Source organism: Chanos chanos, chromosome 7 (assembly GCF_902362185.1).
Source record: "Chanos chanos chromosome 7, fChaCha1.1, whole genome shotgun sequence".
Classification (NCBI taxonomy): domain Eukaryota; kingdom Metazoa; phylum Chordata; class Actinopteri; order Gonorynchiformes; family Chanidae; genus Chanos; species Chanos chanos.
The window spans coordinates 2654159-2681507 of record NC_044501.1 but is presented as its reverse complement, the minus strand read 5'-3'; the positions used below and the strand labels follow the sequence as shown (position 1 = coordinate 2681507).

The 27349-nt window shown below is 41.8% G+C and overlaps 2 protein-coding genes and 1 pseudogene across 2 annotated transcripts; 1 reads left to right on the top strand and 2 right to left on the bottom strand.

The window, feature by feature from the left end:
• Positions 1-4352: 4352 nt before the first annotated feature.
• LOC115817126 (uncharacterized) lies at positions 4353-18673 on the top strand (annotated as a pseudogene).
• Positions 18674-20559: 1886 nt separating this feature from the next.
• LOC115817615 (NACHT, LRR and PYD domains-containing protein 6) lies at positions 20560-22990 on the bottom strand. The gene is made up of 3 exons (XM_030780944.1): positions 22962-22990; positions 21250-21537; positions 20560-20949 (listed from the first exon to the last, which is right to left on the bottom strand). The coding sequence occupies exons 2-3, from the start codon at positions 21518-21520 to the stop codon at positions 20744-20746; spliced, it is 477 nt and encodes a 158-aa protein (XP_030636804.1). The 5' UTR covers positions 21521-21537; positions 22962-22990; the 3' UTR covers positions 20560-20743.
• A 1225-nt stretch (positions 22991-24215) lies between these two features.
• Positions 24216-25649, bottom strand: nxnl1 (nucleoredoxin like 1). Its single transcript, XM_030780370.1, has 2 exons — positions 25324-25649; positions 24216-24600 (listed from the first exon to the last, which is right to left on the bottom strand). Exons 1-2 carry the CDS (start codon positions 25647-25649, stop codon positions 24216-24218), a joined length of 711 nt encoding a protein of 236 aa, XP_030636230.1.
• Positions 25650-27349: the final 1700 nt, after the last annotated feature.

Below are 27349 nucleotides of genomic sequence, written 5' to 3'. Positions count from 1 at the left end.
ACAAATTTCTGACATCTTTCAAAGCTGTATTTATGTGTTTATTTTATCATTGCTAGAGTGTTGTTGACATACAAAATGAAATGTCCACATCCTTTGGTTGGTCACCAGGACTCAGCCTGACCTTTACAGCTGACCCCCAAAACACTTTTTTCACATGTTACGTGATTTCACTCATTTCTGAGAAGTTTCAAAACTGTATTTATGTGTTTATTTCATCAATACCAAGCTGGTATTGATACTTAAGATGAAAAGACATATCTACATCCGTGAGTCACGAGGACCAGGCCTGACCTTTAAAATTGACCCGGACTCATTTTAGATATATATTCCAATTTTGCTTCTTTTTTTTTTTTTTTGAGAAATTTCACAATCATACTTTTATGGTCATTTCATTGATACTAGTAAGTTGAATCTAAATCTAAGTTGAAATAACATGTTTAGATGCCTGATTGGTCACTACAACAAGGTCGAACCTTTGAACAGAAAGGTCCCAAAAATGTTTCTCCAAAAGTTGGTTATTATTCAGAAGAGCAATCATGAGTAACCCTTTACTACTGTTTAAAGAGAAACTGAACATAAAATATAAATATTCAAAATTTGTCAACCATGCCTGACCTTATACTTCACCGATATTCTACTTGCAACACACACAAATACCTTTCAGTATACATGAATTTTCGGAGGACTTTTATTTTGAAACGCCACCTCCATGCAAGACGAACGGTGGAATAAACAGCAGGATGCAACAGCGTGCTTTAAATTGTTATTCATTTGCATACCCTTCCCCATGTGTCAATCAAAATAAACTTCTCTCTTTTCATTTGACCTTTGGCCCACTCTCACAGAAACATCTTGATACCAATCATAGCAATAACAGACATACAACAGGGATGAACACACACACACACACACACACACACAACAGGGATGAACACACACACACACACACACACAACAGGGATGAACACACACACACACATACACACACACACACAACAGGGATGTGCACTAGAGCCCTGTGCAGGACTGCATTCTTGATCCTGCTCCCGCTGCATTTCTGACCATTACCACCCGCTCCCACAATGTGTGTGTGTTCCACTCCTGTCTGCTCCTGCAATGTGTGTGTGTTTCACTCCCACCTGCTCCTGCAATGTGTGTGTCTGTTCCACTCCCACCTGCTCCTGTAATGTGTGTGTCTGTTCCACTCCCACCTGCTCCTGTAATGTGTGTGTGTGTCTCACTCCCGCCTGCTCCCACAATGTGTGTGTCTGTTCCACTCCCGCCTGCTCCTGCAATGTGTGTGTCTGTTCCACTCCCACCTGCTCCTGTAATGTGTGTGTGTTTCACTCCCACCTGCTCCTGTAATGTGTGTGTGTTCCACTCCCACCTGCTCCCACAATGTGTGTGTGTTACACTCCCACCTGCTCCTGTAATGTGTGTGTGTTCCACTCCCACCTGCTCCTGTAATGTGTGTGTGTTCCACTCCCACCTGCTCCTGTAATGTGTGTGTCTGTTCCACTCCCACCTGCTCCTGTAATGTGTGTGTCTGTTCCACTCCCACCTGCTCCTGTAATGTGTGTGTGTTCCACTCCCACCTGCTCCCACAATGTGTGTGTGTTACACTCCCACCTGCTCCTGTAATGTGTGTGTGTTTCACTCCCACCTGCTCCTGTAATGTGTGTGTGTTTCACTCCCACCTGCTCCTGCAAACATTCTGACCATTCATGCCCGCACAATAGAGATCCATTGATTTTTTTTCCACATTGTTTTTATTCATCTGATAACAAATAACATCAACAGGAAATAAATAAGAATCTTTCAGCTTTTAACAGAAAACATCATTACTGTTAGGCTAAAGCCCACCAAATCACCACTTTTGCAAATACCACAATATTAGAAATAACAAAACTAGAAGGGCCAACAGCCTCCGCCAAGGTCTACTCTTCTATGATATTCACATCTGCAGCTGCAACGACTACACATGTCTGGATATATTTACAAAGAGAAAAACAGTCAGGATGTATGATTGTGAAAACAATTTTTTTTTGTTAGAAACAATTAGCGATTACGTGCGTTTTACGCTAGCCCCGAATAACCTTTAAATAGGCTTATTTTGGTCATATCGACTTGGGAAAAAACAGTAAGGATAATTTAGAGATTGCTCATTTCTTCCATAGGCCTACCTGCTACATTTTTTCTACTGTGCTGTTTGAGGGGGCTGTTACGTTTTGCTGTACATGTAGTCGTGGCACACCGTTCACTGTAGCTGTGATGGGTTAGCGCATGCGCGACAAGTTCAGTTCAGTTTTGCCATTCTGCCAATTCATACAACACAGACGTCACCACATCGGTTTATTTAATTAAGAAATAGCAACAAGAGACATGTGAGCGGCCTAAATAGCACTAATAAATAACAACGTAAATGAACTTAACGAAGGAGACGCAGGAATCCTGGGACGCGCAGTTTATTTTCTGACCGACCGCTCCCACCTGCCGCCCGGTTTGTGTTGGGTCCAATCCCAGTGCAGTCCTCTACTGCACACACACACACACACACACACACACAAGCACACATACACATACATACATACACACACACACACACACACACACACACACACGCGCACATACATACAGCTGTATATACATACACGCGCACGCACATACGGACACACACACACACATAGCCACACGCGCTCACATACACACACAAACACACACACATGCACGCGCGAACACAAACACACACACACACACACACACACACGCATACACACATGCGCTCATACATGCACATGCACATACAGTTTCAACAAAGAGGTTCAGATGTGGGTTACACTTTGCACCCTCTCTCTTCCTGTTGAGTTCCCAGCATATGTGAGTGTGGGCACATATATATATATATATATGTATATACATTGTGTATATGTGCTTCGCTGTTTGGTTTTTCTGTCTGACTCTCCCTCACAGTTTTTGTGTCATTTAGTTGTTACTGAAGATATATTATCCCCTACTTTTTCCCTCTGGAGAGGATGAATGAAAAGCTTGAAGGATGAAGAACTGAGAAGTCCTACAGGAGAAGAGGTATTCAGACATTTAATTCGTTCTGTAGGGCTGTAGGTCTGCAACCATTAAGTGCACAATTGCTATTTAGTACATTTAGAATGCACATATTTTTAGGCCTTGCTTCCCATTCAAATGCCTTATCTGTCATATCAGTCCATTTGTTATGTACTAATACCTAATTAATTTATAACTAATACTAATATTAACTAATAACTAATACCGATATTAACCCATAGCTAATACAAATGTGCACTAACAATTAATACCAATATTAGCTAACTAATAATAACTAATATTAGAATCCTCACAGACAATAAGTTTTTCTTTCTTTGTTTTTGGTTTGTTTTTGTTTATTTTGGGGTGGGGGGGGGGGGCTTTATTTTCTGACAGAAATAAATTCTTCACTGCATTTGAAACTGAATTTAAAGACGTGCTCACATCCGTTGAATTAAATTCACCCCGGTGACCAGTCTTTACGTCACAGTGGGAAAATAATGCTGTTCTCTTTGTTGCATTTGCCATTCACTTCATGACAAAAAAGAACCTGAAAGGTTCATGTAAAGACACCTAGTGTAGGTGTCATTTTAAGCCCTCATACTGTTTTATGATAATGGTAAAGAAACATTAAACATTATGTCTTACCAATATACATTCCTCATCACCATTTGCATTGGCTTTAGCAGGACGGACAAAAAGGAGGAAGTCAGTAAAGCATCACAGACACCAGAGCAGACAGGCACATACACCACAAAGCGGGGCTTATTCACCAGAGCAGACAGGCACATACACCACAAAGCGGGGCTTATTCACCAGAGCAGACAGGCTCGTTTCCTCTGTGCAAGGTGCTCTGCTATTCAGGTGGTACTCTGCTGTTCTCTGCATGCTGTGAAAGTGAAACAGAGAAAGATGATTATTTCCTTTACATCCAAAACAACAGTAAATACAGATCTCTCTTTCTCTCTCTCTCTCTCTCTCTCTCTCTCTCTCTCTATATATATATATATATATATATGTATATATATATATTTTTTTTTATAGGGAGAGAGAGAGAGATACAGATATAGATATATACAAATGATGGTTCCAAAATAAAAGATCTCTGTATTTACTATTGTTCTGGATGTAAAGGAAATAGTCATCTTGCTCTGTTTGCAAGCCATGTTATAATAATAACACAGTTTGCAAACAGTACAAACATATAACAGTATCTTACATGTAATAATTTTACATAAGTAGTGTGTAATAACATCTTATCTCATTTAATAGGTGCTGCCAGCTGATGCAAGATGCCAACTGCGTCAGAGATCCTGCTGGTAACTCTTGAGGAGCTGGAGAGAAAACAACTGAAGAGGTTTAAGTGGCACCTGTCTACACAGAATGTGCTGGAAGGCTTCTCTCACATCCTGAAGGCTGAGCTGGAGACTGCTGATGTACAGGACACAGTGGATAAGATGGTGGAGAGATACAAACCTAGAGGTGCTGTGGAGATCACACTGCTCATCCTGAGGAAGATGGAGCAGAAAAACTTGGCTGACAAGTTAGAGAGTAAACTCAGAGAAGGTTGTAAAACGAGCCCTGTCCTCATATATATTCATATTCTGCTTGTGAGAAATAATGAAATGGATATGTGAAGTGTATGATATTGGCACGCGGTAATACCATAAAAATTAAAACCCGAAAGATGGAGCAGAATAACCTCGCTGAGATGTTAAAAAATGACAGGCAAACGGGTATTAAAAACATATGTATATATATTTTTTTTAGAATCTGAGAGAGAAATTGTCCAAGGCACATATTTGGGTCTTTTTTCTTGTTTTTTTGCAAACTGAGACTCTTTTCCCCTTTCTTTCTTTCTTTCTTTCTTTCTTTCTTTCTTTCGTTCTTTCTTTCTTTCTTTCTTTCTTTCTTTCTTTCTCAGTGTTGGCAGCAGCGTCTCAGTCTGCAGGCTCTTCCCACAGATTTAGATCCAGGTAAAATATCAGTTACATTTTTTATATATGGGCTATTTTTGATTTCATTTTGCTGCTTTTATCTCATTAGATGGTTGTTTCAGTCGCACCGGTCATTTAGACAGAGACAGCCGAATGTTTCACCGTTGACCAATAATTAAATTTCCTTAATGCATGTTTCTGTTTTTTTCTTTGGTTTTGTCATCTTCGAAGCTGCTAAGAAACGCTGGATACAAGGAGAACTGAAACGCACCCTGCGTCTGCGTAATGAGAGCATCCACGAGGGTTTTTCAATGACAAGCGAATCAGTGTATTTAAATTACACGTATACCGAACTCTATTTGATGGAAGGATGCGGCGGAATCATCTGCAACGATCACGAGGTTATTCAGCTTGATATATCAGCCAGGAGACATGAAGCACAGGAGACTCCAATCAAAATCAGCGACCTGTTCAAAGAGCATGCTCACGGAAAGAAACCCATCCGAAGAGTGCTGACTTTGGGGATCGCAGGGGTTGGAAAAACTGTCTCTGTGAGTAAATTCATTCTGGACTGGGCAGAAGGAAAGGCGAATCAAGACATCGATTTCATTTTTCCACTTCCTTTCCGAAAGTTGAATTTGATCAAAAACAGTGATTTCAGCCTCGCAAGCCTCCTTCATGAGCTCTTTCCCCAACACGAAGTATGTGGAATCTCTTTCGTTTGAAAAAAGCAAAGTGCTGTTTGTCTTTGATGGACTTGATGAAAGTCAAATGTCTCTGAACTTCAAAATTAATGCAACCGTCAACGATGTTCTCAAACATACATCTCTGGACACACTGATCACAAACCTTATTAGTGGAGAAATGCTTCCCTCTGCCCTGATTTGGGTTACCTCTCGCCCCTCTGCAGCAAACCGCATCCCTTGTGAGCATTTTCACAGAGTGACAGAAATACGAGGCTTCAACAATCAACAAAAGGAGGAGTACTTTCGGAGGAAAATCGCTGATAAAAATCTAGCCAGCAAAATAATATCACACATCAGAATGTCAAGAAGCCTCTACATTATGTGTCACATCCCAGTTTTCTGTTTGATATCAGCGACTGTGCTTCAATCAGCGATCTAGGAAGTGGATGACAGTTCACCCACCACTCTAACAGGCATGTACACGCGTTTTCTGCATTTCCAGACAAATCAAACAAGCAAGAAATACCATAAAAATGACAACATTGTGCTAAAGCTTGCAAGACTGGCATTTCTACAGCTAGAGAAAGGGAACGTAATATTTCGTGAAGAGGACTTAAGAGCTTGTGGCATCGATGTGAGTGAGGTGTCTACATATTCTGGATTGTGCACGGAGATTTTTTCAAAAGAAAGAGAATCCCTGGGGTGCAAGTTTTTTAGTTTTGTCCACCTGAGCATTCAGGAGTTTCTTGCTGCGGTGTATGTGATTTACTCGCACAGAAACCATCGGAGAAATCCAGTCCACCAAAGTGTTTCGGGAAAACTCAAATGGTTGTTTCAACACCACCACATTTGATCTGCACAAGACTGTTATGGAAAAAGCCTTACAGAGCCAGACCGGACACCTGGACCTTTTCCTCCGTTTCCTCCTCGGCCTTTCTGTGGAATGCAATCAGAAACGACTGGAGGAGCTTCTTCCACAAACGAAGAGGAAAAATGAGCCAACAGCATAAAAACGGTTGCATACATCAAAAAGAAAATTCGTGAGGACGTATCTCCAGAAAGAAACATCAACCTCTTCTACTGTCTGAGTGAACTGAGAGATAGCTCTCTTGTAGATGAGGTGAAAAGTTTCCTCCGATCTGGTCGGCTTTCCATGGAGGAACTCTCACCCACACACTGGTCAGCCTTGGTTTTTGTGCTGTTGACATCTGAAGAAACTCAAGAAAAATTTGAACTGAAGAATTACAAGCCATCAGACAAAGGCCTAAAGAGACTACTACCAGTAGTGAAGTATACAAATCAAGCTTTGTAAGTAATTTATATATATATATGCATATATATGTGTGTGTGTGTGTGTGTGTGTGTGTGTGTGTGTGTGTGTATGCACACACACACACATATATATGTATTTTTTTGTTGTTGTTGTTGTTGTTCTGATATTCCAATGTGTTGAACAGGTTGAACTCTTGTGACCTCACTGCGCAGAGCTGCGAGGCACTGGGATCCCTCATCAGCTCCACCACCTCACTACTTCAAATGCTGGACCTCAGTGACAATGACATTCAAGATGAAGGAGTGAGGCTTCTTTCTGCTGGACTGGGAAGTCCACTTTGTCAACTGAAGATACTCAGGTTTGTCCAAAAGCAGCTGCAGACCTGTCTCAGTAGACTATGTCTAATCTTGAACAAAACTTCTCCTCCTCAGTTCAAACTTTAAAAACATAAAAACAGATGTTAAACCATCCAGAATTAACAAGGTCTGGTATCATCTGCATGATTATATAGCCCTAGCTATTACGGCATCTGTCTACATAGGACTGTTACAATTTATTTTCTCACCTGGCCCTTCCACAGTGTCATGAGCTCATCCCTATGGAACTGTCTGTCAGTTTTAGGCTGCTTGTTTTATTTTGATGATTACCTGCATGCCTTGTTTGTAGGTTACTCTAGATAAGAGAATCAATCGTGTGAATAAATACAAATATGACCAAACACATTTCATATAGAGCACCTTTAGGAGTGTGACTTGGAGGAATACAGTATAAACCCTCTCTCTCTCTCTCTCTCTCTCTCTCTCTTTCTCTCTCTCTCGCTCCCTCTCTCTCTCTCTCTCTCTCTCTTTCTCTCTCTCTCGCTCCCTCTCTCTCTCTTTCTCTCTCTCTCTCTCTCTCTCTCTCTTTCTCTCTCTCTCTCTCTCTCTCTCTCTCTCTTTCTCTCTCTCTCTCTCTCTCTTTCTCTCTCTCTCGCTCCCTCGCTCCCTCTCTCTAGGTTGTCTGGCTGTTTTGTCACAGAAGTAGGCTGTGAATATTTAGCTTCGGCTCTGAAGTCAAACCCCACGTATTCTGAGCGAGTTGGATCTGAGCTATAATAACCCTGGAGTGGGGGGACTCCGAATGCTCACGGCTCAAGCAGAGAGTCCAGGCTGTAATGTGAAGCTGAGGTAAGGAGATGGAAATAGAAGCATTGTTAGGATAATGATGAGGAATCCCATTGATTGTCCAGTGCTTTGGGCTGTGACCAAACCTGTCCTTTAATCTTAATCTTTATCTTATGCCCCTAAATTTAATCCAATGAAACAACTCTAGCACAGTCATGCAGCCCTGAATCTTAATCTAAAGAATAAACACTCGGATTGCTGCACATAATATCTCTCGTTCATCTATTCATTTATTGTTTTCCCTCTTTCCATCCCTCCATTCATTCAGTTAAAGATTTTTTCTCGTCTTTTTTTCCTGCAGTTTTAACCACTGTGGTTCTGTAAGAGCCAAAATGGGTCCAAGAAAATGTAAGTGTTTTAATCATTGTAATGCTGATGCAAAATCCTTACTTTGATACGTCTCTGGAATGGGAGTTTTCTCCTCTGGAATGGCAGTTTTCTCCTAAAACGGTTCATTCAAATTGTTCTGTTTTTATCATTTTCCCTCATGGGACGTAACCTGAGGCGGTACCTGCTGACCTGTTGCTACTCTGTAGATGCCTGTGATCTCACACTGGACCCAAACACAGCACACACACACCTCTCTCTGTCTGAGGGGAACAGAAAGGCAACATATGTGAGTGAGAATCAGTCGTATCCTGATCATCCAGAGAGATTTGATGTCTGTCCTCAGATCATGTGTAGAGAGAGTCTGACTGGATGTCTCTCAGCCAGATAAAGTAAGCCTTCTGAAACAATATTTTAGCAAAGTCATCAGAAAGATCCTGAATAAGTACTGCTCTGTGACATTCAGTGGTATCAGAACATACTGTACAACTCATTGTGGACTGCATCACAGAAATAATTACACTGAGACAAATACAAATCTGCCCCATGTATCATCAGATGATGTTTATATTATTGTTTATTTGTTTATTTGTATATGTGTTATCTGCTTACCATCATGCCCTGGTTCTCTCTCTCTCTCTCTCTCTCTTGCCCTCTCTCACCCCCTCTGCTGGTCAGTTCTGTGTAGTGTTTGTAGATACTTGCTGGTTTTCTTTGCTTCAACTTATTGGTTCAATCATTAGTTGCACCTGGTTCAGTGAATCTGCTCCCCCTCTGTTTGTATAAATACTCCTGCTTTTACTCGTTTCGGTTTGTGGAATTTCCGACATGTTGATGTTGTCAGTACCAGACGTCTGTGTTGTTAGCTTGACGTCTCTGTTGGTCATCAAGCCCTAAGTTCTGACAGGTTTTCTGTTAAGCCTGTTTTGGTCTAATAAACTGAGCTCATCTGCACATGCATCCAACAATTCCTTAAGTTTGTGACACCTTGTCTCACTCAGGGGGTGCGTTGAGAAGCTGCTCTGCTTCGAATCTGAACCCCAAACTCTCCAGTCCTAATAAATACAGAGCACTATCAAATATGTATACGTACATTCAGCATTTATACATGAACAAGACAGAAACTATGGATTCTACACTAAGGATTGTGCTTTTTTTATTATTATTTCTGCATTATTGTTCCAAAGAAAATTGGACAAATATTCACATTCATAAGCACTATGTTGCAAGGGCTTAATTTGAATTTTGAAAACGACGAAGACCGCGTCTTTTAAAGGACTCGTGACCTGCATGTCGGCGAAATGGGGATTTAACGCCGATCGAAACTCCATGCACAAGCCAGAACTCATGAAAGCCCCTCCATCCAGCACTGTACAGTTTTTAGCTTAGACATTTTGCAATCACACTTCCTCAGTGTCACATTGTGGGAAAAAGGTTTTTCTACTGAACCACATTCGATTCATTTTGTTTGATTCACTACTTTATTACACGTTAGTCTTATCATAATCACAGACGTATTAAAAATATTTTATTACTTCACCATCAACATCTAACCTAATGAAACTTACAAATCAGTACATGAATGATTGAATGTATGAGTGAATGAATGGATGGATGGATGGATGGATGAATGAAGACAAGAAGGAACAAAGGAATGAACAAAAAAAAAACAAAAGCCATTACAGAACCCTCTCCTTGTCAGTCTCTATCCTGCCAGTGTGTCACCCCGGCCAGGTCATGTTGCTTAGCAACAACCCGCCAGTTGTCCCCATCACATATCACTAAGGCAGATAGCAGAAAACATTTGACATATTTTGGAACGCGGTTTTTAAATACTTTTCCTCCGCCATGCTGGCCTCTAAAAATGAAAGGTCTTGCAGTTTTATAATTACTTTATACTACAAATTTTTGAATAAACCCTCTGAATTTAGTGGAAAGGTTCTGATCGAGGTTCCAACATTTATTTATCCTATCCTATGTAGCCCTGAAGAAAAAGTTGACCCCCCTAACCCCCCCCCCCCCCCCCCCCCCCCCCCACTGTTTTAAAATGTCTACTAGAGGCTCCTAAACCAAACTTCCCCTTTCAGACACATTCACCGAGAATAAAGTGGCCTTCTTTTTTTCACAACTAACTTCCGCATAAAATCTGTAACATCTGCAGAAAGCAATGAACAGAAATGAGCTTAGAAAGTCAGAAGATGTGTCCTCACCAGTCTCAGACTGCGAAGAGATGCTGGCACTGTGTGGTTTCGACCGCAGAGCTATCGGCATCCTGTTTTCATCATAACCGACTTCCTATTCACTGTCTGGCTTAAGCAGTGTCTTGTCCATCATCGCGTTAGTATCGTTTCTGAGAAAAAGGAAGATGGTTCAGAATCAGGCTGTTTGTTTATTCGGAGGACGGTGACGAAGATGGCCCAGGCTTAACAGATCGAACAGGTAATGTAACTCTGACCCACATTTACAACATCCTTCATCACAGCACATGTTGACACAGTCGTCATGAACTTTGTGTGACGCTGGTCTTGCATTTGTCTTGTAATTGCCTCTACAGCTCAGAGCTGATGATGAAGGCCTGGTATTTGCTTAGTGTTTGCTCATCCATGCACAACACATGCAGGACGACGCACATGTATCATGACACTGTCACAGCCAGTCCATCCATTTACATTAACATCAATTACATTAGAAAATACCAATTACATTAACAAATGCTAACTACATTAATAAATGTGAAATACATTAACCAGTGCCAATTACATTTACAATGATTTTGGATGTCTGTCCTCTGTATCTGACCTCATCTTCATCTCTTTTCCATTGTGGAACTTACGTGATGGCAAGAACTGGCTCTGTGCATAGATCACTCATATCGAACATGTTGTAGGAAAAGCTGTGAGAGTTAGTGGTTCATTATGACCCTTTAGCTTGTCGAATTCATGCTTTGTTTAGGCCTCTTGGACATGAGACATTAGAAACAGGGCAGGAATGTTGAGCTCTTACAAATGTATTATAAATGCCTTAAGTGCACAGCAAACATATGATTGAGAAATGGAGTCCCTCAGTTACAGTCTTAACCCACAGGTATTACTGATGAAGTAAGACGGTGCATATCATGAAACTGCTGCAGGCAACTCTGAATGGGCTGGTCAAAAATGTCCTGTCAAACATTCAGTGAAACCTGACTTTTATACAAGCTTGTAAGTGATCTTATGAATTGATAAGAATGCAGCAAATACGTAATAAACACAATCATATGTAAACTGTAATAATGTCTAAACTCATTCATCAAATGTTACCCAGTGATGCAAGATGCTAGCATTTCAAGAGATCCTGTTGGCCTCTTAGAGAAGCAGCCAACCAACAGCACATGATGAGGGAGTCACTGCATCTTTGTGAGTGTGGATTGCCAACTGATACCGACGAGAGTGGAGGGAAAAATCCTAAGCCAATCAAACATCCATACACCTGGTACTTAGGTAAGCAACAAACATACATGTACTGGTGAGGTGCCCTGACAGTGACTCACGACCAAAACCATGGCAAAGTGAAGCCAAGGCGATGTCTTCCATGCCCTGACACTGAAAACGTAGATTCTAGCGTTCCACATTTAAGACGACTCATTGTTCTTGACACCGGAGTGAAATAATCAGGATGTTATGTATTGTCTTGTGGTACGCTGGGTCCAGTTTATCCAGTGGTCTTGATGCATCATAGTGGCAGGGACATCACAAGTATCATTCATTCAAAATAAATTCTTAACTCAGACAGCAATGAAAACAACATTGACAGGTGTTCTTAACTCAGAAAGGCATGAAAACAACACTGACATGTGTTTCTAACTCAGGCAGGCATGAAAACAACATTGACCTTATAAAACATCAAGATCTGATGAAAATGGTGCCATGGATTCCTCAGAAATATTAACTGAGCTACGCGCACGACCTAATGAATCCACCATAAAACTTTCCTAGTGGTGAGTTTTTGATCATGTTGTATCATAAGAAATAAATGTCTAACTATGTCATACACTGTGAATAGTCTAAGAGATATGGTACAATTTCATTTGAATTTGATTTTGAAATAGACTCTACAGTTCTCTCCATCTGATTTGTGTTTTAGGGTTGGCCAACATTTTTCAGTGAACCATGGACTTAATACTTGAAAAGAAGACGACCTTAATTGACGTCCTGTCTACTGACACAGCCTTTGTCCTTCAACATGTGCATGAGAAAAAGTTCATCACTGATCATGACTACAGGGAGCTTAAAATCCTACCTCACAACACTGATCAGATGTCCAGTGAATTACTGGATAAACTGAGGGACAAAGGGGACGACATCTGTGAGAAATTCATTGACTTGCTGAAAGAGGAGATCATGTTGGAACAGTATCCAAGGCTAAGAGATTTTTTACCTCAGTCTGCAGAGTCAAGATCAGGTAGGCTATAGCCATGAACATAGACTCTAATGTCTTGAACAAAATGGACACAGCCTGAGATAATACCCACTTTTAGAGCTGTCTCTCTCTCTCTCTGTCTCTTTGAAGAAGGACAAGTTGAAAAAAGAACAGCCACTCCAGACCAGACCATCCCCCCACATCAGACTGGAGGTTGGATGAATGTTCTCTCAGTAATCGATGAACTGACCTAATGTTGAAAATCACAGTTTTTGGGCCTCACATTCATGTTCTTCTCAAATTTAGCTCGTGGGAGATTATCACAGGAACCGAGTGGTAGCTTTTAGCATAGCAGGACATGAAAGTAGAATTTTTAGATATCTCCATAAGTTTTAAGCTATTGTTTCAACCAACATATTCCTCTCTCACCCATTTCCTTCTCCCTACCTCTTTCCCAGATGAAATCAAAGTTGAGGAAGTTATCCGGAGTGTAAATGTTTCCTCAGTGGGAGCTCATCCACCAGACTTAATCAGCGTTCCAGCACTTCCAGATCACGGTAAAAGTGAACGTTACAATAGCACTGTTTAAATGGCTGCCTTGCTGTCTTTACATTCAAACCTGTATTATTTTGTGTTTTCACTGCCGGTTGTCCGTTCACACAGCAAAGTGTGATGCTTGTGCGGAGCTAAAGCAAAAATATGCATGGCAGGGGGCACTGAGGATGAGATTGAAATCCACTGATGTAAAGATATAATCCTAGAGCTTCAGCTCCTGTTAAGGAGGAGTTTCACATGATCAAAACTGTGTAAAAAGCAAAGTTACCATTCATCACCATCTTTTTTTTTTTTTTTTGTTTTCTCAGATCCTTCAGTGATTCATGTCATGTGACTAATTTTCGTCTTCTAATCTATGATTTCTGTGCAAACACTTTAAATATAAATGATCACTGTGTTTTCTCAATGACGCAGAACAACGTGAGGTGAGAGAAAAGCTGAAGTCAAGTCTGCTGAAGACGTATTCTAACATTTACGAAGGTACTCCACTTGAAGGTGACCACAAACCATTAAGAGAAATCTACGCGGAGATGTTCCTCATAAAGGGTCGTAGAGGCGGGATCAGCAATGAACACGAGGTGAGACAGGCTGAAGCAGCATCCAAGAGGTCAACAGCAGATGATACTCCAGTGACACTCAAAGACATCTTCAAATGTCACCTTGTCCAAAGCAGGCAAACCAGAACTGTGCTGACAATAGGAATCGCTGGTGTAGGGAAGACTGTCTGTGTACAGAAGTTTATTCTAGATTGGGCTGAGGGAAAAACTGATCTGGACATCGATTTCATATTTGTGCTTCCTTTCCGGGAGATAAACGTGGTCAGACACGATGAGTACAGCCTTCATGAACTTCTTGCTTACTTCCACCCTGAGCTGGAAGACATTTCGGATCCTAAAAAAATTAATAATTGGAAAACCCTGGTCATATGCGATGGTTTGGATGAGAGCCGCCTTTCACTTAACTTCCACAAAAATAAACGATTATCTGATGTCGAAAAGAAATCCTCAGTTGACATGCTCATAACCAACCTTATTCGAGGCATGCTCCTACCCTCTGCGTTCATCTGGATAACATCCAGACCAGCTGCAGCCTGTCAAATTCCCTCCAAGTGCATCCACCAAATGACAGAGGTACGAGGGTTCACTGATTCTCAAAAAGAGGAATACTTCAGGAAGAGATTCAAGGACCAGGATCAAGCTGACAGAATCATCACACACATTAAGACGTCAAGGACTCTCCACATTATGTGCCACATACCAGTTTTCTGTTGGATTTCGGCCACAGTGCTTCAGGAGATGCTGGACCTAGATGAAAACACCGAGACACCGAGAACACTGACAGAAATGTACACACGCTTTCTTCTGTACCAGGCGCACCAGAAGCGTGAGAAATACGATTCGGAAAAAGAGCTAAATTTGCAAAAGCTAGGCAAGCTGGCATTCCATCAACTTCGAAAGGGAAATTTGACCTTCTATGAAAAGGATTTGAAGAACTGTGGCATCGACATTAAAGAAGCTGGCCGCTCAGGAGTTTGCACACAGATTTTTAAATTGGACAAGAAAGTTTTCAGCTTTGTGCACCTGAGCATTCAGGAATTTCTTGCTGCGGTTTTTGTGTATCTCTCATTTGATTTTGATAAGACAAATATGATCATTAAAACATTTGCCGAAAGATTAAAATGGATGTTCAGACACACGATACTGGACCTCCACAAGACTGCAGTGGACAAGGCCTTGTGGAGCAAGAGTGGACACTTAGACCTGTTTCTTCGTTTCCTCCTTGGCATCTCCCTGGAGTCCAATCACAGTCTTTTAAAAGAGATCATGCCAGATATAGAATGCCGAGTAGAAGGCTTTGAAGACACCATCAAGTACATCAAAAAGAACATCAAGAAAGAGAACCCTCCAGAGCGAACCCTGAATCTGTTCCACTGTCTGCATGAGTTGAATGACAACTCTCTGGTGGATGAGGTTAAGAGTTACATGAACGCAAGACAGAAGGAGAAACCCTTCACACCTGCACAGTGTTCTGCAATGACTCATGTCCTTCTGATGTCAGCGGAGCAGCTTGACGAGTTTGATCTGAAAATTTATCTCCCATCAGATGAAGGTGTGAGAAGAATGCTACCGGTTATAATGGCCTCAAAACAAGCACTGTAAGAGCAGGTTTTGAAACCTTGTTGCTTTTTTAAATGTTAATTATTCATAACATTTGCTTCTCATATAACATTGTTCAATGCGCTCTGTTGAGAGAAAACTAATAATGAAAATGTAATTGCCTTTGCTTATGTTTTTCCTTAGTTTAAGTGCCTTTTCTTTCTCTGTCTTGTCACACTGTAAATTCATTATTTCCAACTTTTCTTCTCCAGACTGAATAATTGCAAACTCAGTAAATACAGCTGTAAAGTCTTGGCATCAGCATTTTGCTCAAACTCCTCAAATGTGAGAGAGCTGGACCTGAGCGACAATGACCTACAGGATTTAGGAGTTGAGTGGCTCTCTGCTGGACTGCAGAATCCAAGCTGTAAAGTGGAGATACTGAGGTGTGCATTAGCAGTTTGAATTACCACGGTGCTGTCAGTCATGACTGAACGCTTGAAACAAAAGACAGTCAAAATAAAACAAATGAGCTGTTTCATCTTTCATTACGTTGTATATCATAATAAAATAACATGTTAAAGGAACACGTAGTACACGATTATTACAATGCATTGTAGCACTACACATGAAGCTAATTTTTTAATGTATTTCTGCTGAAGTGTCTTTTTGTGATAACTATAATATTAACCCTCAGCTTTTCTCTCAGACTGTCTGGTTGTTCTGTGACAGAAGAAGGCTGTTCTTCGCTGGCTTCAGCTCTGAGTGCAAAAACCTCACACCTGAGAGAGCTGGATCTCAGCTATAATCACCCAGGAGACTCAGGGGTGAAGCTGCTCTCTGCTAAACTTGAAGATCCACACTGCAAATTGGAGAAACTGAAGTATGTGAATATGCCTGTCAACGTTTAAATTTATTTTCATTCGCAAATTTAAAGGAGAGGGTGGAGGTGGACAGTTTGCATTAATTTGTGCTTCTTTTTTTTTTTTTTTTACCTCTTTTCTCCACAGTTTGGAACATGGGGGAATACGAAGGATCAAACCGGGCTTAAAAAAATGTCAGTGCCTATTGATCGGAAAAATTGATCGGAAGATTGGTCAAGAAGCACTTACCATTTCTTAATGTGAATTTACACTGTCCTCTGTTGGGTGAATATTCATGGCATTTGCAGCATGCAAGGGCTGCTCTAGGAATTCTCCCAGTGACATCATAGGGAAGAAGTTTTCGATCATCTTTACAGTGAAATTTGGTGAAGAGTGAAGTTTAGGCTTTGTGTCATTCTTCAGTATTTCCAGAGGTGTAATATCACTGTGTCCAGGGATGGCTAAGCTCAGTTTGCTATGCTCACCAACTATCACTTTTTGCACCTAGTCTGAGAGCCAGTTTTCTTAGGGGGTGGCCAAGGCTACTTCAGGTGGTCTATAGACCATGCTAGAAAATTTGTGTGTTTCCCTAACCTGGCACTTAAGGAGCATGAATGAATCCTATGATTGCTGATCAGAGGTATAAGTGATAATCGTACTAGTTACCCCACGTTAGCTAAACACTTGTACACTGTAACTTACGACACTGCACGGTATATGCGTGGTGTGTATTACTAGCACAGGTGTAAACATAATAATAGGCTAAATTGGGAACCGATCTCTCTTATCTGATTATCTGTCTGTAATGGAGCCACATTGTCAATATGCATATACACAGCAACTCAACTTTCGTAAAAATCGTTCAGGAAAGCTAAACCCGATGCTAAACCATAAAACTTACTTCAAAATGGTGTTTTCGCTGCCATACTTCTGTCAGCTGCTCGTGTGAAAAGTGCTGCCGGTTGTCAAAATAAATGCTTCTTTCAACAAGAGGTGAAATGAAACTGCCAGTGATAGCGAATGAAATTTTAGGGTGGCACCCGGGGTGGCCAATCAGATATCAGGGGTGTCCAGTGCCACCCTTCTGGCTCCGCCACTGGAGAAAAATTTCACTCATGTGTCAGTGTCATGACCTCAGAGAGACTGGATGCAAAGTGTAATTCAGAATGCAATCCAAATAGAAAGTCAAGACCAAGCAGAGTTTAGTGCACGATAAACAGGTTACGAGGGGCAGACTAAGAGTCAGAATCAGTAAATAGTCTATGGTCAGGGGAAGCTAACAGGAGCAGTGAGGCTAACGGGAGCAAGGGAGGCCAACAGGAGCTATGGAGGCCAACACGGAGCTACGGAGGCTAAAAAGGACCTAGGCGCGCTAAAGGGAATTAAGGGGACTAACAAGGAAAATGTGTCCTAACAGGACCAAAGCTAAACTGGAACAAAGTGGCTTAGTTCTCCCATGTGTGAGAGACTTTGCAAGAGACTGATGGAGAAACAGAAGTATATATACGGCAGGGTATACGTGTACATAATAATGACATGATGAACTGGTAGTGCGGTGATTCAGGAGCTAAGTGTTGATTGGCCAGAAAACCAAGAGGTAGAAATGGAGGCAGTGTGAAGATACAGTACGTTATAATCAAGAGTGAATTCTATTTCAACTTATAAATTAATCTAACATCAACTTTTGAAAAGTGGCATACTCACTCTCTCTCTTTCATTCTCTCTGTCTCTCTCTCTTATACATAGTGGTATTTGAAAAGTATCTGCTCTAATCTCTCCTCTCCTTTGTAGATGCCTGTGATCTCACACTGGACCCCAACACAGCAAACACACACCTCTCTCTGTCTGAGGGGAACAGAAAGGCGACATGGGGGGATGTGGAAAGACAGTATCCTGATCACCCAGAGAGATTTAAGAGTATCTACCAAGCCTTGTGCAGAGAAGGCCTGACTGGACGCTGTTACTGGGAGGCTGAGTGGAGCGGTGGTGTTATTATTGGTGTCACATATAAGGCTGGTTGTTTTAATACTGTACTTGGATACAATGACAAGTCTTGGAGTCTGGAGTGCTCCAATAAAAATTACACCGCAAGGCACAGTAATAAGGACACTCAAATTCCCGCTCATCTCAACCACTCCCGCAGAGTCGCAGTGTATCTGGACTGGTCAGCTGGGTCTCTGGCCTTCTACAGCATCTCCTCCGGCACAAACAGGCTCACACACTTACACACCTTCCACTCCACATTCACTGAGCCCCTCTATGCAGGGTTTTGGATGAACTGGAATTCCTCTGTGTCTCTGTGCCAGGTAGAATAGTTCACTAAATCCAAAAGTAAGATGTGATTCTCTCTCTCTCTCTCACTCACTCTTTCTCCCATGCTCACACACACACACACACACACACACACACACACAGATGTATGTACATGAGTCAGGTTATACACAAAGAATGCTGTCTATGGGACAAATGGCCATCCATAGGAAGAACAGACTAGCACTGTGAATGAATGAATGGACTGACCATGCTAGCACTGTGAATGAATTAATGGACTGACCATGCTAGCACTGTGAATGAATGAAAGGACTGACCATGCTAGTGCTGTGAATGAATGAATGGACTAACCATGCTAGCGCTGTGAATGAATGAATGGACTGACCATGCTAGCACTGTGAATGAATGAATGGACTGACCATGCTAGCACTGAATGAATTAGCACTGTGAATGAATGCGTAATCATGCAGAACAGTTTAATGTGCTTGATGAGTGTTAAACTGAATTCTGTACTGTGTCATAAAGACATTTTTATATACGTATGATTTGTGTGTGTGTGTGTGTGTGTGTGTGTGCGTGTATGTGTGTGCATGCGTGTGTGTGTGTATGTGTGTGTGCATGTTTTATTGCAGCATGCTATAGGCTTCTGTTCACTTTGAGGGCACTTCTTGTGAGTCACTCTGTATAAGTCTCTCTGTGAAATGGACACAGAAGCAATTACAGCTGCAATTCTCAGAAATGTGATATACAAGTACCATTTAAAAAGTGAATTTATTTAACAAAAACCAAAAAGATTCTCATGCCTGTAAAAGCCTGCTAAGGGTGCAGAGTATGTAAACACTGTATTCCACTGACACAACCGGATGCGGGATGGTCATGTCTGCACCTACTCACTGTTAAAAAAAACAAATAACTAAATAAATAAACAACTGAATAAACAGAGATGCTCACAGTCTCAAACTTACCACGTCTGGAATGATACTGAGATATTAGTTGTGACGTTTTGTAGATTTTGGAATAGTGTAAGACGAATTCTTCTTCTTCTTTTTAACATCATTAACAACAACAAGAATACTACTACTACTACTACTACTACTGCTACTAGCAATAATAATAATAATAATAATAATAACTATAGTAATAATGATGATAATAATAATAACTATAGTAATAATGATGATAATAATAACTATTATAATAATAATAATAATAATAACTATAATAATGCTTTTTTGCACAATCCATTCTTTTTCTACAACATTGTATGATCCCAATCTCAATCTCTTTCTTTCTGTGTGTGCGTGTGCGTGTGTGTGTGTGTGTGTGTGTGTGCGTATGTGTGTTTGTATTTAAATCTGTAACCCTTACACAGTTCAGTCTAGTACAAAGAGGAGCAAGACAGAAACATTTTGAGAGAAAGTTACTCTTTTTATATCAAAATGAAAACAGATGAAGTTGCCAAAATGCAGCATTCAAAAACTGGTCATATGAAATTGGGGTATCTACACACCCCTGAGGTCACTGCAGTGCATAGAAACAGTTGCTTACGATTCCCGTAATAGTGGTATAAACAGCACAATTGGAATGCCAGCAGAATCTCAAAACCAAAACGTCTGTGGAGGTTTAATACAGTCTGCACCTCCTCATACAGTGACAGTGGAGGTTTAATTGAGTCTGTACCTTCTCTCACAGGGACAGTGGAAGTTTAATACAGTCTGTAACTCCTTTCACAGTGATAGTAAGAACACTTCTCTCTCCCTGAGTTCGAATATACATTACTATTAATGTATATTCAATGACTGTTCTACAGCAGTTTGACTAATGCCATTCACTTGGCACTACAGGTCTGACAAAACAGAAAGTTCATATAGAAAATTTAAAAGGGGGTCCATATTTTGGTTTTATAATTCTTAAAAAACTCTGTCAAAATATTTCACGTTGAATATTTTGTATACATAGTAAAAGGTCATTGGACATGTGTTTTTAGCGCACTTTATGTGAGGCGCTTCATGTCTGTGGAATGTGCGGAACATTTTGAGAACACTGGCTCCCCCCTGTTCCAATAAATAGGTGTGATTCCATAAAGCACTCACTACTGGTGGGAAGATTTACTATTAATTAAAAGTGACATCTCCATGAAAAACTCCACCGTGGATCACAGGAGCCCTCACACTGCCTCCTGTTTCAGCTCGGATAGACACCTGAGGACCTTGGGTGGACCCCTGAGGACCTTGGGTGGACCCCTGAGGACCTTGGGTAGAGGCAGCCTGAGGTGGGGTAGAGGATGGAGCTCCAGCATCATCTTCAAACTTTACTCCCACTTACAGAGAGAGAGAGAGAAAGAGAGAGAGAGACAGACAGACAGAGAGACAGAGAGAGAGAGAGAGAGAGAGAGAGAGACACAGACAGAGAGAGAGACAGAGAGAGAGAGAGAGAGAGAGAGAGAGAGAGAGAGAGAGAGCGAGAGGTTCAGGAGAAAGTTGAGAAGGAGAGACATATATGATGACGCAAATATTTAAAAAAAAAACAAAAAAAAACTACAATTCCTGATCATGACACAGAACCTTTTTTTATGGAACCTTGGCAAAATAGCTAATTTAATGAATGATTGTTGTCTTACTTTCAGTCAGTTTACTCTGCAATTTCCCAGCCAGATTGTTCTCTTTCATCTCTCTCAAAACACGCACAGCAATTTTCCCAGCATCCTCTGCGCCGTAGTACTGCTTCATCTTATCCACAGTGTCCTGAGCATCACAGTTCTCCAGTTTGCCCCTCGGAATGTGGGCAATGCCGTGGAGGACTCCATCAGTCAGGTGCCACTTAAAGCTCTTCAGATCAGCTTTGACCAGCTCCTCCAGGTGGTCCAGGAGAACTTTGGGGATGGTGTCCATTTAGGGTTGCTAGGTAACTGGAGACGATGAGGTATGATGAGGTTATGGAACGAATAAAACAGCCTCTGACAAAGAAATACAGTTGTTAAAGGATTACTGTATGGATATTTTGAATATGAGTTATTCCTTGAAATGTCACACACGAGCCTTTTTGGACTCAGGGACCACTCGCTGTGTGATGCAATGACTCTGTCTTGATTTTTTTTTTCCTTTTGTGAAATTGGCCCCAGACAACTCAGAGGCCTGCTGTATACCAGCACTTTTAGACACACTAAGGTTTGGGCTGATCGAATGCTAAAAACGACGTGTTACGTCACGCCGGTGGGACGGGCGAAAGCACTGCCGCCCGTCCAGTCAGACCAGTAAGTTAAGATGAGAAGAAATAGGTCGCTAACTTGTCTATGCAAACGAACTTCAGTTTCATTGTTTCGGTGCTGTGATTCTGACCAATAAGCATTCAAATGTTTAAATGCATAAGTAATGTGTCTTATTAATGTGCCATACCAATGCCATGATACTAATGCACAGTAATAAAGACACAGAAAGAACGCGATCAGAATGATGTAATGGTGCCATAGAGTCACGAATGGAACCAAACCTTCTGTACAGATTTGCGTGAGTGAAAGTTAAGAAAATTATTGTTCAAAACTGATACATGTACCCAGAATAAATTGTATACAATGTGTTAAGCACAGAATATCTCTGATTAGTTATATTCATAATCAGAGTACGAATTATACAATGGAGGGGTTTTACTCCAGGGCTATATAGCATAGGATATATAAATATTTCGACCCCCCTATAATTGCGATTGAACTGTTGTTTTTACCTCTTTTAGGGTCCAAGTCTTAGGGTCCAAGTCTTAATTAGGGGGGGCAGACCCCCCCAATCCCCCCCGTAAATCGAACCCTGATCATAATAGCCACTAGATGGTGACATTTAGCACAGTTTTATCTTATGTAAACGTGTGTTGAGTTGGAGAAAACAAAGAACGTCAAACTGAGAACTCATTTATTAACACTGTGAGACTCTTTTTAAGACATACCCTTCTGTTTACTCGTTTTCATTTCCTGAAAACATTCAGATACCATGTAAAAACTGTAATATCAGCCATGCGCGAGAGCTCTACCTAAACACCAAATTGCACAACTTGATATTTCCTCTTCAAAAAAGTGGCCGAATCTACGACAGTCTTAAAATTTGTACTTGTTTCCAGGTTGCAGAGACACAAAGTGCTGTCTTGTTTGCAGCAAAAATTAAAATTGGCAATAACTTTAGAGTGAAATCGACGCGCTCGTCGAAACTATACGCGTACTATCTGTCATTCACGTATCATATTAGCCCATCAAAAAAAATAACGTACATCTTTTCTAACTGGCCTAATGATGTCGAAGAAAAACTCCGCGGCAAAACATAAAAGTAAATCTTTTATCTTGCTTACCTTTACCTTACAGTTTTAGCTCCGTCCCACAGTCATGTACACGCAATTCAGAGACTTTCTGTTTCAGGTTTACTCACGGAAGTTAAGCGCGCCCTTGTGGAAATTCCAGTTCAAATCGAGTAGGAAATGCAAGTACACATCCAGTTCAAATCCGGTGGACATCGACAGTTTGGCTGTTTTAACGCGTTCTGTTGTATATGCGCCCAGACATTTCATAATTTCATCATTCCTACTACCCCATCTGCCAGCATTTGCATTCGCATTCTCACTGAAACTGCCCCCTGTCTCAATGAAGCCATGTAAAAGTCGTTTGAAAAAGAAATGTTTAATTACCTTATCTAACCACAAACAGACATCAATACATCATACATCAATACTATATACCTGTGTCCCCCCCTTTCAGGAACACTAAGCGTTATATATATATATATATATATATATATATATATATATATATATATATATAAGTTTTAGTGTGTGTGTGTGAGCATGTGTGTATACTTTTATTTGGAATCAGTTAAAACCGTGCAGTGTGTGTGTGTGTGTGTGTGTGTGTGCGCGTGTGTCTGTGTGCGCGTGTGTGTGAGTGTGTGCGGGGGGGGGGGGGGGGGGGGGGGTACTGATCTACAGTACTGTTACACAAGCTCTGTGAGAATTGTGTCCAGAACTTAAGATGGGTATCATTCAACCATGTATGCTGTGTTCAAATACAGTTTCAAATCCTGACGTGGTGCACTGACTGTCTAATGGAAGTTTTCAGAGAGTTTAGAAGCACATTCAGACACACAGCCTCACACACTGTGTTTCGTTACTGTCTCAGAGAAGCAGCCCCAATCCGACAAATGTTGTTTCCACTTCCAGTCTAATCACGAGAAACGATTCATAAACGATGAGGAGCACGCAGGGTCTCTAGACGTCAGACCCACTGTAATTAGGATACTGAAAACTCCTCTCTCAAACAGCATAAAACAGTTTCTGCTTCGCTAAAGGTCATACTGTATCATACTGTACCCTCTCACTGGCTTGGATGCGGTTAGAAATCGCTTTGGTGCATTCACCATTAGTCCATTTCAGTGCAGTGCAGGCATCGTGAAGAGCTTCCTTTGTACTATTAATTCTCTCTATAGACGCGAAGCATTGTGGTAGCATTACCATCATGTTAACTACAGTCATCCTGAGCACCTCAGAACAGAGCTGGGTCTGACCCACGAGCTTTCAACGCACGACGTCGCTCGTACGATAACAGTCGCCGACTCATCCCCACGGCCCTCCGTTTCCCCCGCCCTCTTCCTCACCCTCGTCTTCCTCCTCCTCTTCTTCATCACCCTCTCCTCCTCCTCCTCCTCCTCCTCCCATCCACCCTCTCTTTTTTTTCTTTTTCTTCTTCTTTTTCTTGTCGTCCACCTTGTACTTGAGACGGCGAATGGGGTCTGTCACGCTTCGCATCTTGCCGTCGTCGAATTCTTCGTTCATCATGAAGTTCCTGTCGATGAGCTCCGCCCCTTCCTGCCAGTTCCGGTAGCAGTCGGGCCCGAGGGCGCAGATCTCGGCCACGGCGTTCGGAGAGAGGACGGAGCAGTCAGGACGCAAAACCACCACGGTCGGAATCTCCTCCACCTGAAACATCACCTCCAGCTCTCTAAGACCAAACCGCACACAGAGACGTGTGTTAGAATATATACTCAGTCACTCAGAGGTAGGGATACACACACACACACACACATGCACACACACACATACACATACACATACACATACACATACACACACACACACACACACACACACACACACATGCTCACACTCACACAGACACACACACTCACACACTTCCTTTCTGTTCATGTCCTAACTTATGCAAGAGGAAATTACTTTTGTAAAAATCTGAACTGAAGTCAAGTATTCATACTGCTAAAAAGAAAGATAAAAAAGACCCTCCAGGCAGACAGATAAACATGAAACCTACGCGTTCAGAGATCCTATGTAAACACGAAACTAACGCCAGTGCTCTGGCAGCGTAGAGAAAGCTATGGACTCTACAACAGACCACAGAATGTTTAGTTCTGGTGGACCTATGAATTTATTTTATGTGTAAATAAATATAACATACCACAAAAGTGTTGAGCATAATAGTATTAAAGACAGAACTGCAGAGTGCTCTCTCACTCAGACAGTACACTGCTGGTACACAGGCAGGTAACCCTCCTCTTCAGGAATTGCGACAGAACAAGATTTCTGCTTCCAGCCTCAATTAAATACAAAAAAATGCTAGTTTGCGAAAGAGGAGGGTTTGCCTACCAGTGCTCTATGTGCCTCTCCCAGTGTTGTGAGCAAAATCAAACAGAGAAACACAAACACGTACTTCCTGTAGGGGTCCTCGTACGGCAGGAACAGGCAGCGTTTGGGCAGTTCTTTGAGGAACTTCTCCTGCTCGTCCTCCGACGGGTCCAGTGAGACGTAGAGGAGCACGAGTTGGGCGGAACGCTCCACGTAGAACTCGTCCGTCAGCTGTTTGAAGAAGTCCTTGAGGGTCGGAGCGAACTCCTGGCATCGCTCACACTCCCCAGACCCGAAGAAGAGCATCAGGATGCGATTCTGGAGGCGCAGAATGATCTCACGCTCCGTGTCCAACTCATCTTTGTCCTTGTTGTTCTTCACCAGAACCTTCCCCAAGAACAGGTCCACCATGGCAGGCTCCGCAGACAGAACTTCAGAACACACAACACACGGGCGATACATCAGCCACAGGGATCCAGATATTCCCATCTGGATTTACATTTCTATTCACCTTTATAAATTTAGCAGATGCTTTTATCCAAAGTGAATTCCCATACAGGCAGAATCCATATCCATATACCAAGCATTTAGCCAATAAGGCGTTTTCTGTTGTATCAATGCCACACCAGTACTGAACCCTGATCCAGACCAGTACTGAACCCTGATCCAGACCAGTACTGAACCCTGATCCAGACCAAGATGAGCTGGTCTAGACAAAGGTAATGGGAGGTGATGTTACTCGACCAAGCCAAACAACTCGGTGCTTGGAGAGCATATTGTCTTAGCTTCAGTAACATGACATATGAGGGGTTTGGGTGAGGGACAGTGTTAAATAGCATGGGGGCTTTACAGTAGACAGACAGGGTGTGTGTGTGTGTGTGTGTGTGTGTGTGTGTGTGTGTGTGTGTGTGTTTGAATGCCTTTCCGCTGTGCTGGTCTGGCTGAGGCAGTTCTAAGAGGCCGTCCAGAGACGAATGTCCACTCAGCAAATAGGAACTGGTCTGTGATGGCTGAACTGGCAAACTGAATACTTTACACATTTGCATGTCTGAAATAGCTCGGCGGAGTTTAACTAGTATAAGACTCACTGAAAGCTCAGCTCGTTTTTTCCCCCTTAATTTGGGAAGCCTTTTTTTTTTTTTTAATTAATTAATTTCTTATTTTTTTAATAATTTTTTTTGGGGGGGGTGTAGGCTCACAGCGGGCAGAAAGCAGCTTGGTGGTGCTCCAGGCTTGAGATGAACCCTGGTCCTCTCCAGGAGACAATCCGGTCACTTGTTATCTGCAGCAATTGGTTTAGCTTTAGCCGCCTGTCTTTAGCGATTAGCCAGGAGCGCTGCGTTTCCAGTCAGCGTTTGGAGTGCAGCTGCAGTTTATTTTGTTCTATTTTGCCTGTTCTATGTTGCAGTGCAGCTCTAAACTACGACCTTTACTGATTTGTCATGAGATCTCTTTGAAGACACACATGTTGTCAGGCAGTGTCTGGTCTGTGATAGAAGCTCATTTGGCTAATGCTATACTTGACTGTGCTGTGCTACTGAACATTCCCAAACATGGAGTCTAAGCTTGTCTCTCACACACACACACATGCTATAATGTAACATACACACAAACGCTTTATTTGCACTAATTATTAGTTGGTTTGTTTTGTGAATTTATGAATATGCAAATCAAAGTTCTACTCACCTTCAGTAAAGAAGGGCTGTTCCCAGGATTTGGGTCTCAGAGGTCAGAGGACATGAAACGATTGTGGGGGAAGACAGACACAAAGTACTTTATAGTTGTTTTCTCTCATTGCCTTCTGTTTCTCTGAACTAACTCTCTCTCTCTCTCTCTCTCTCTCTCTCTCTCTCTCTCTCTCTCTCTCTCTCTCTCTCTTTCTTTCTTTCTCTCTGTCACTGTGTTCTCTCTCTTCTTTCTGTCTCTCTCTTTCTCTCTCTGTCCGTGTCTCTCTGCAGTCACCTCCCTGCTGTAGAAGATTAGTTCGGAGCTAAGACAGGACAGACACACTGATCTGAGTATCAGGACAGACACACACTGATCTGAGTATCAGGACAGACACACACTGATCTGAGTATCAGCTTGTGCTGTTTGTACATGAGAGACGCTCC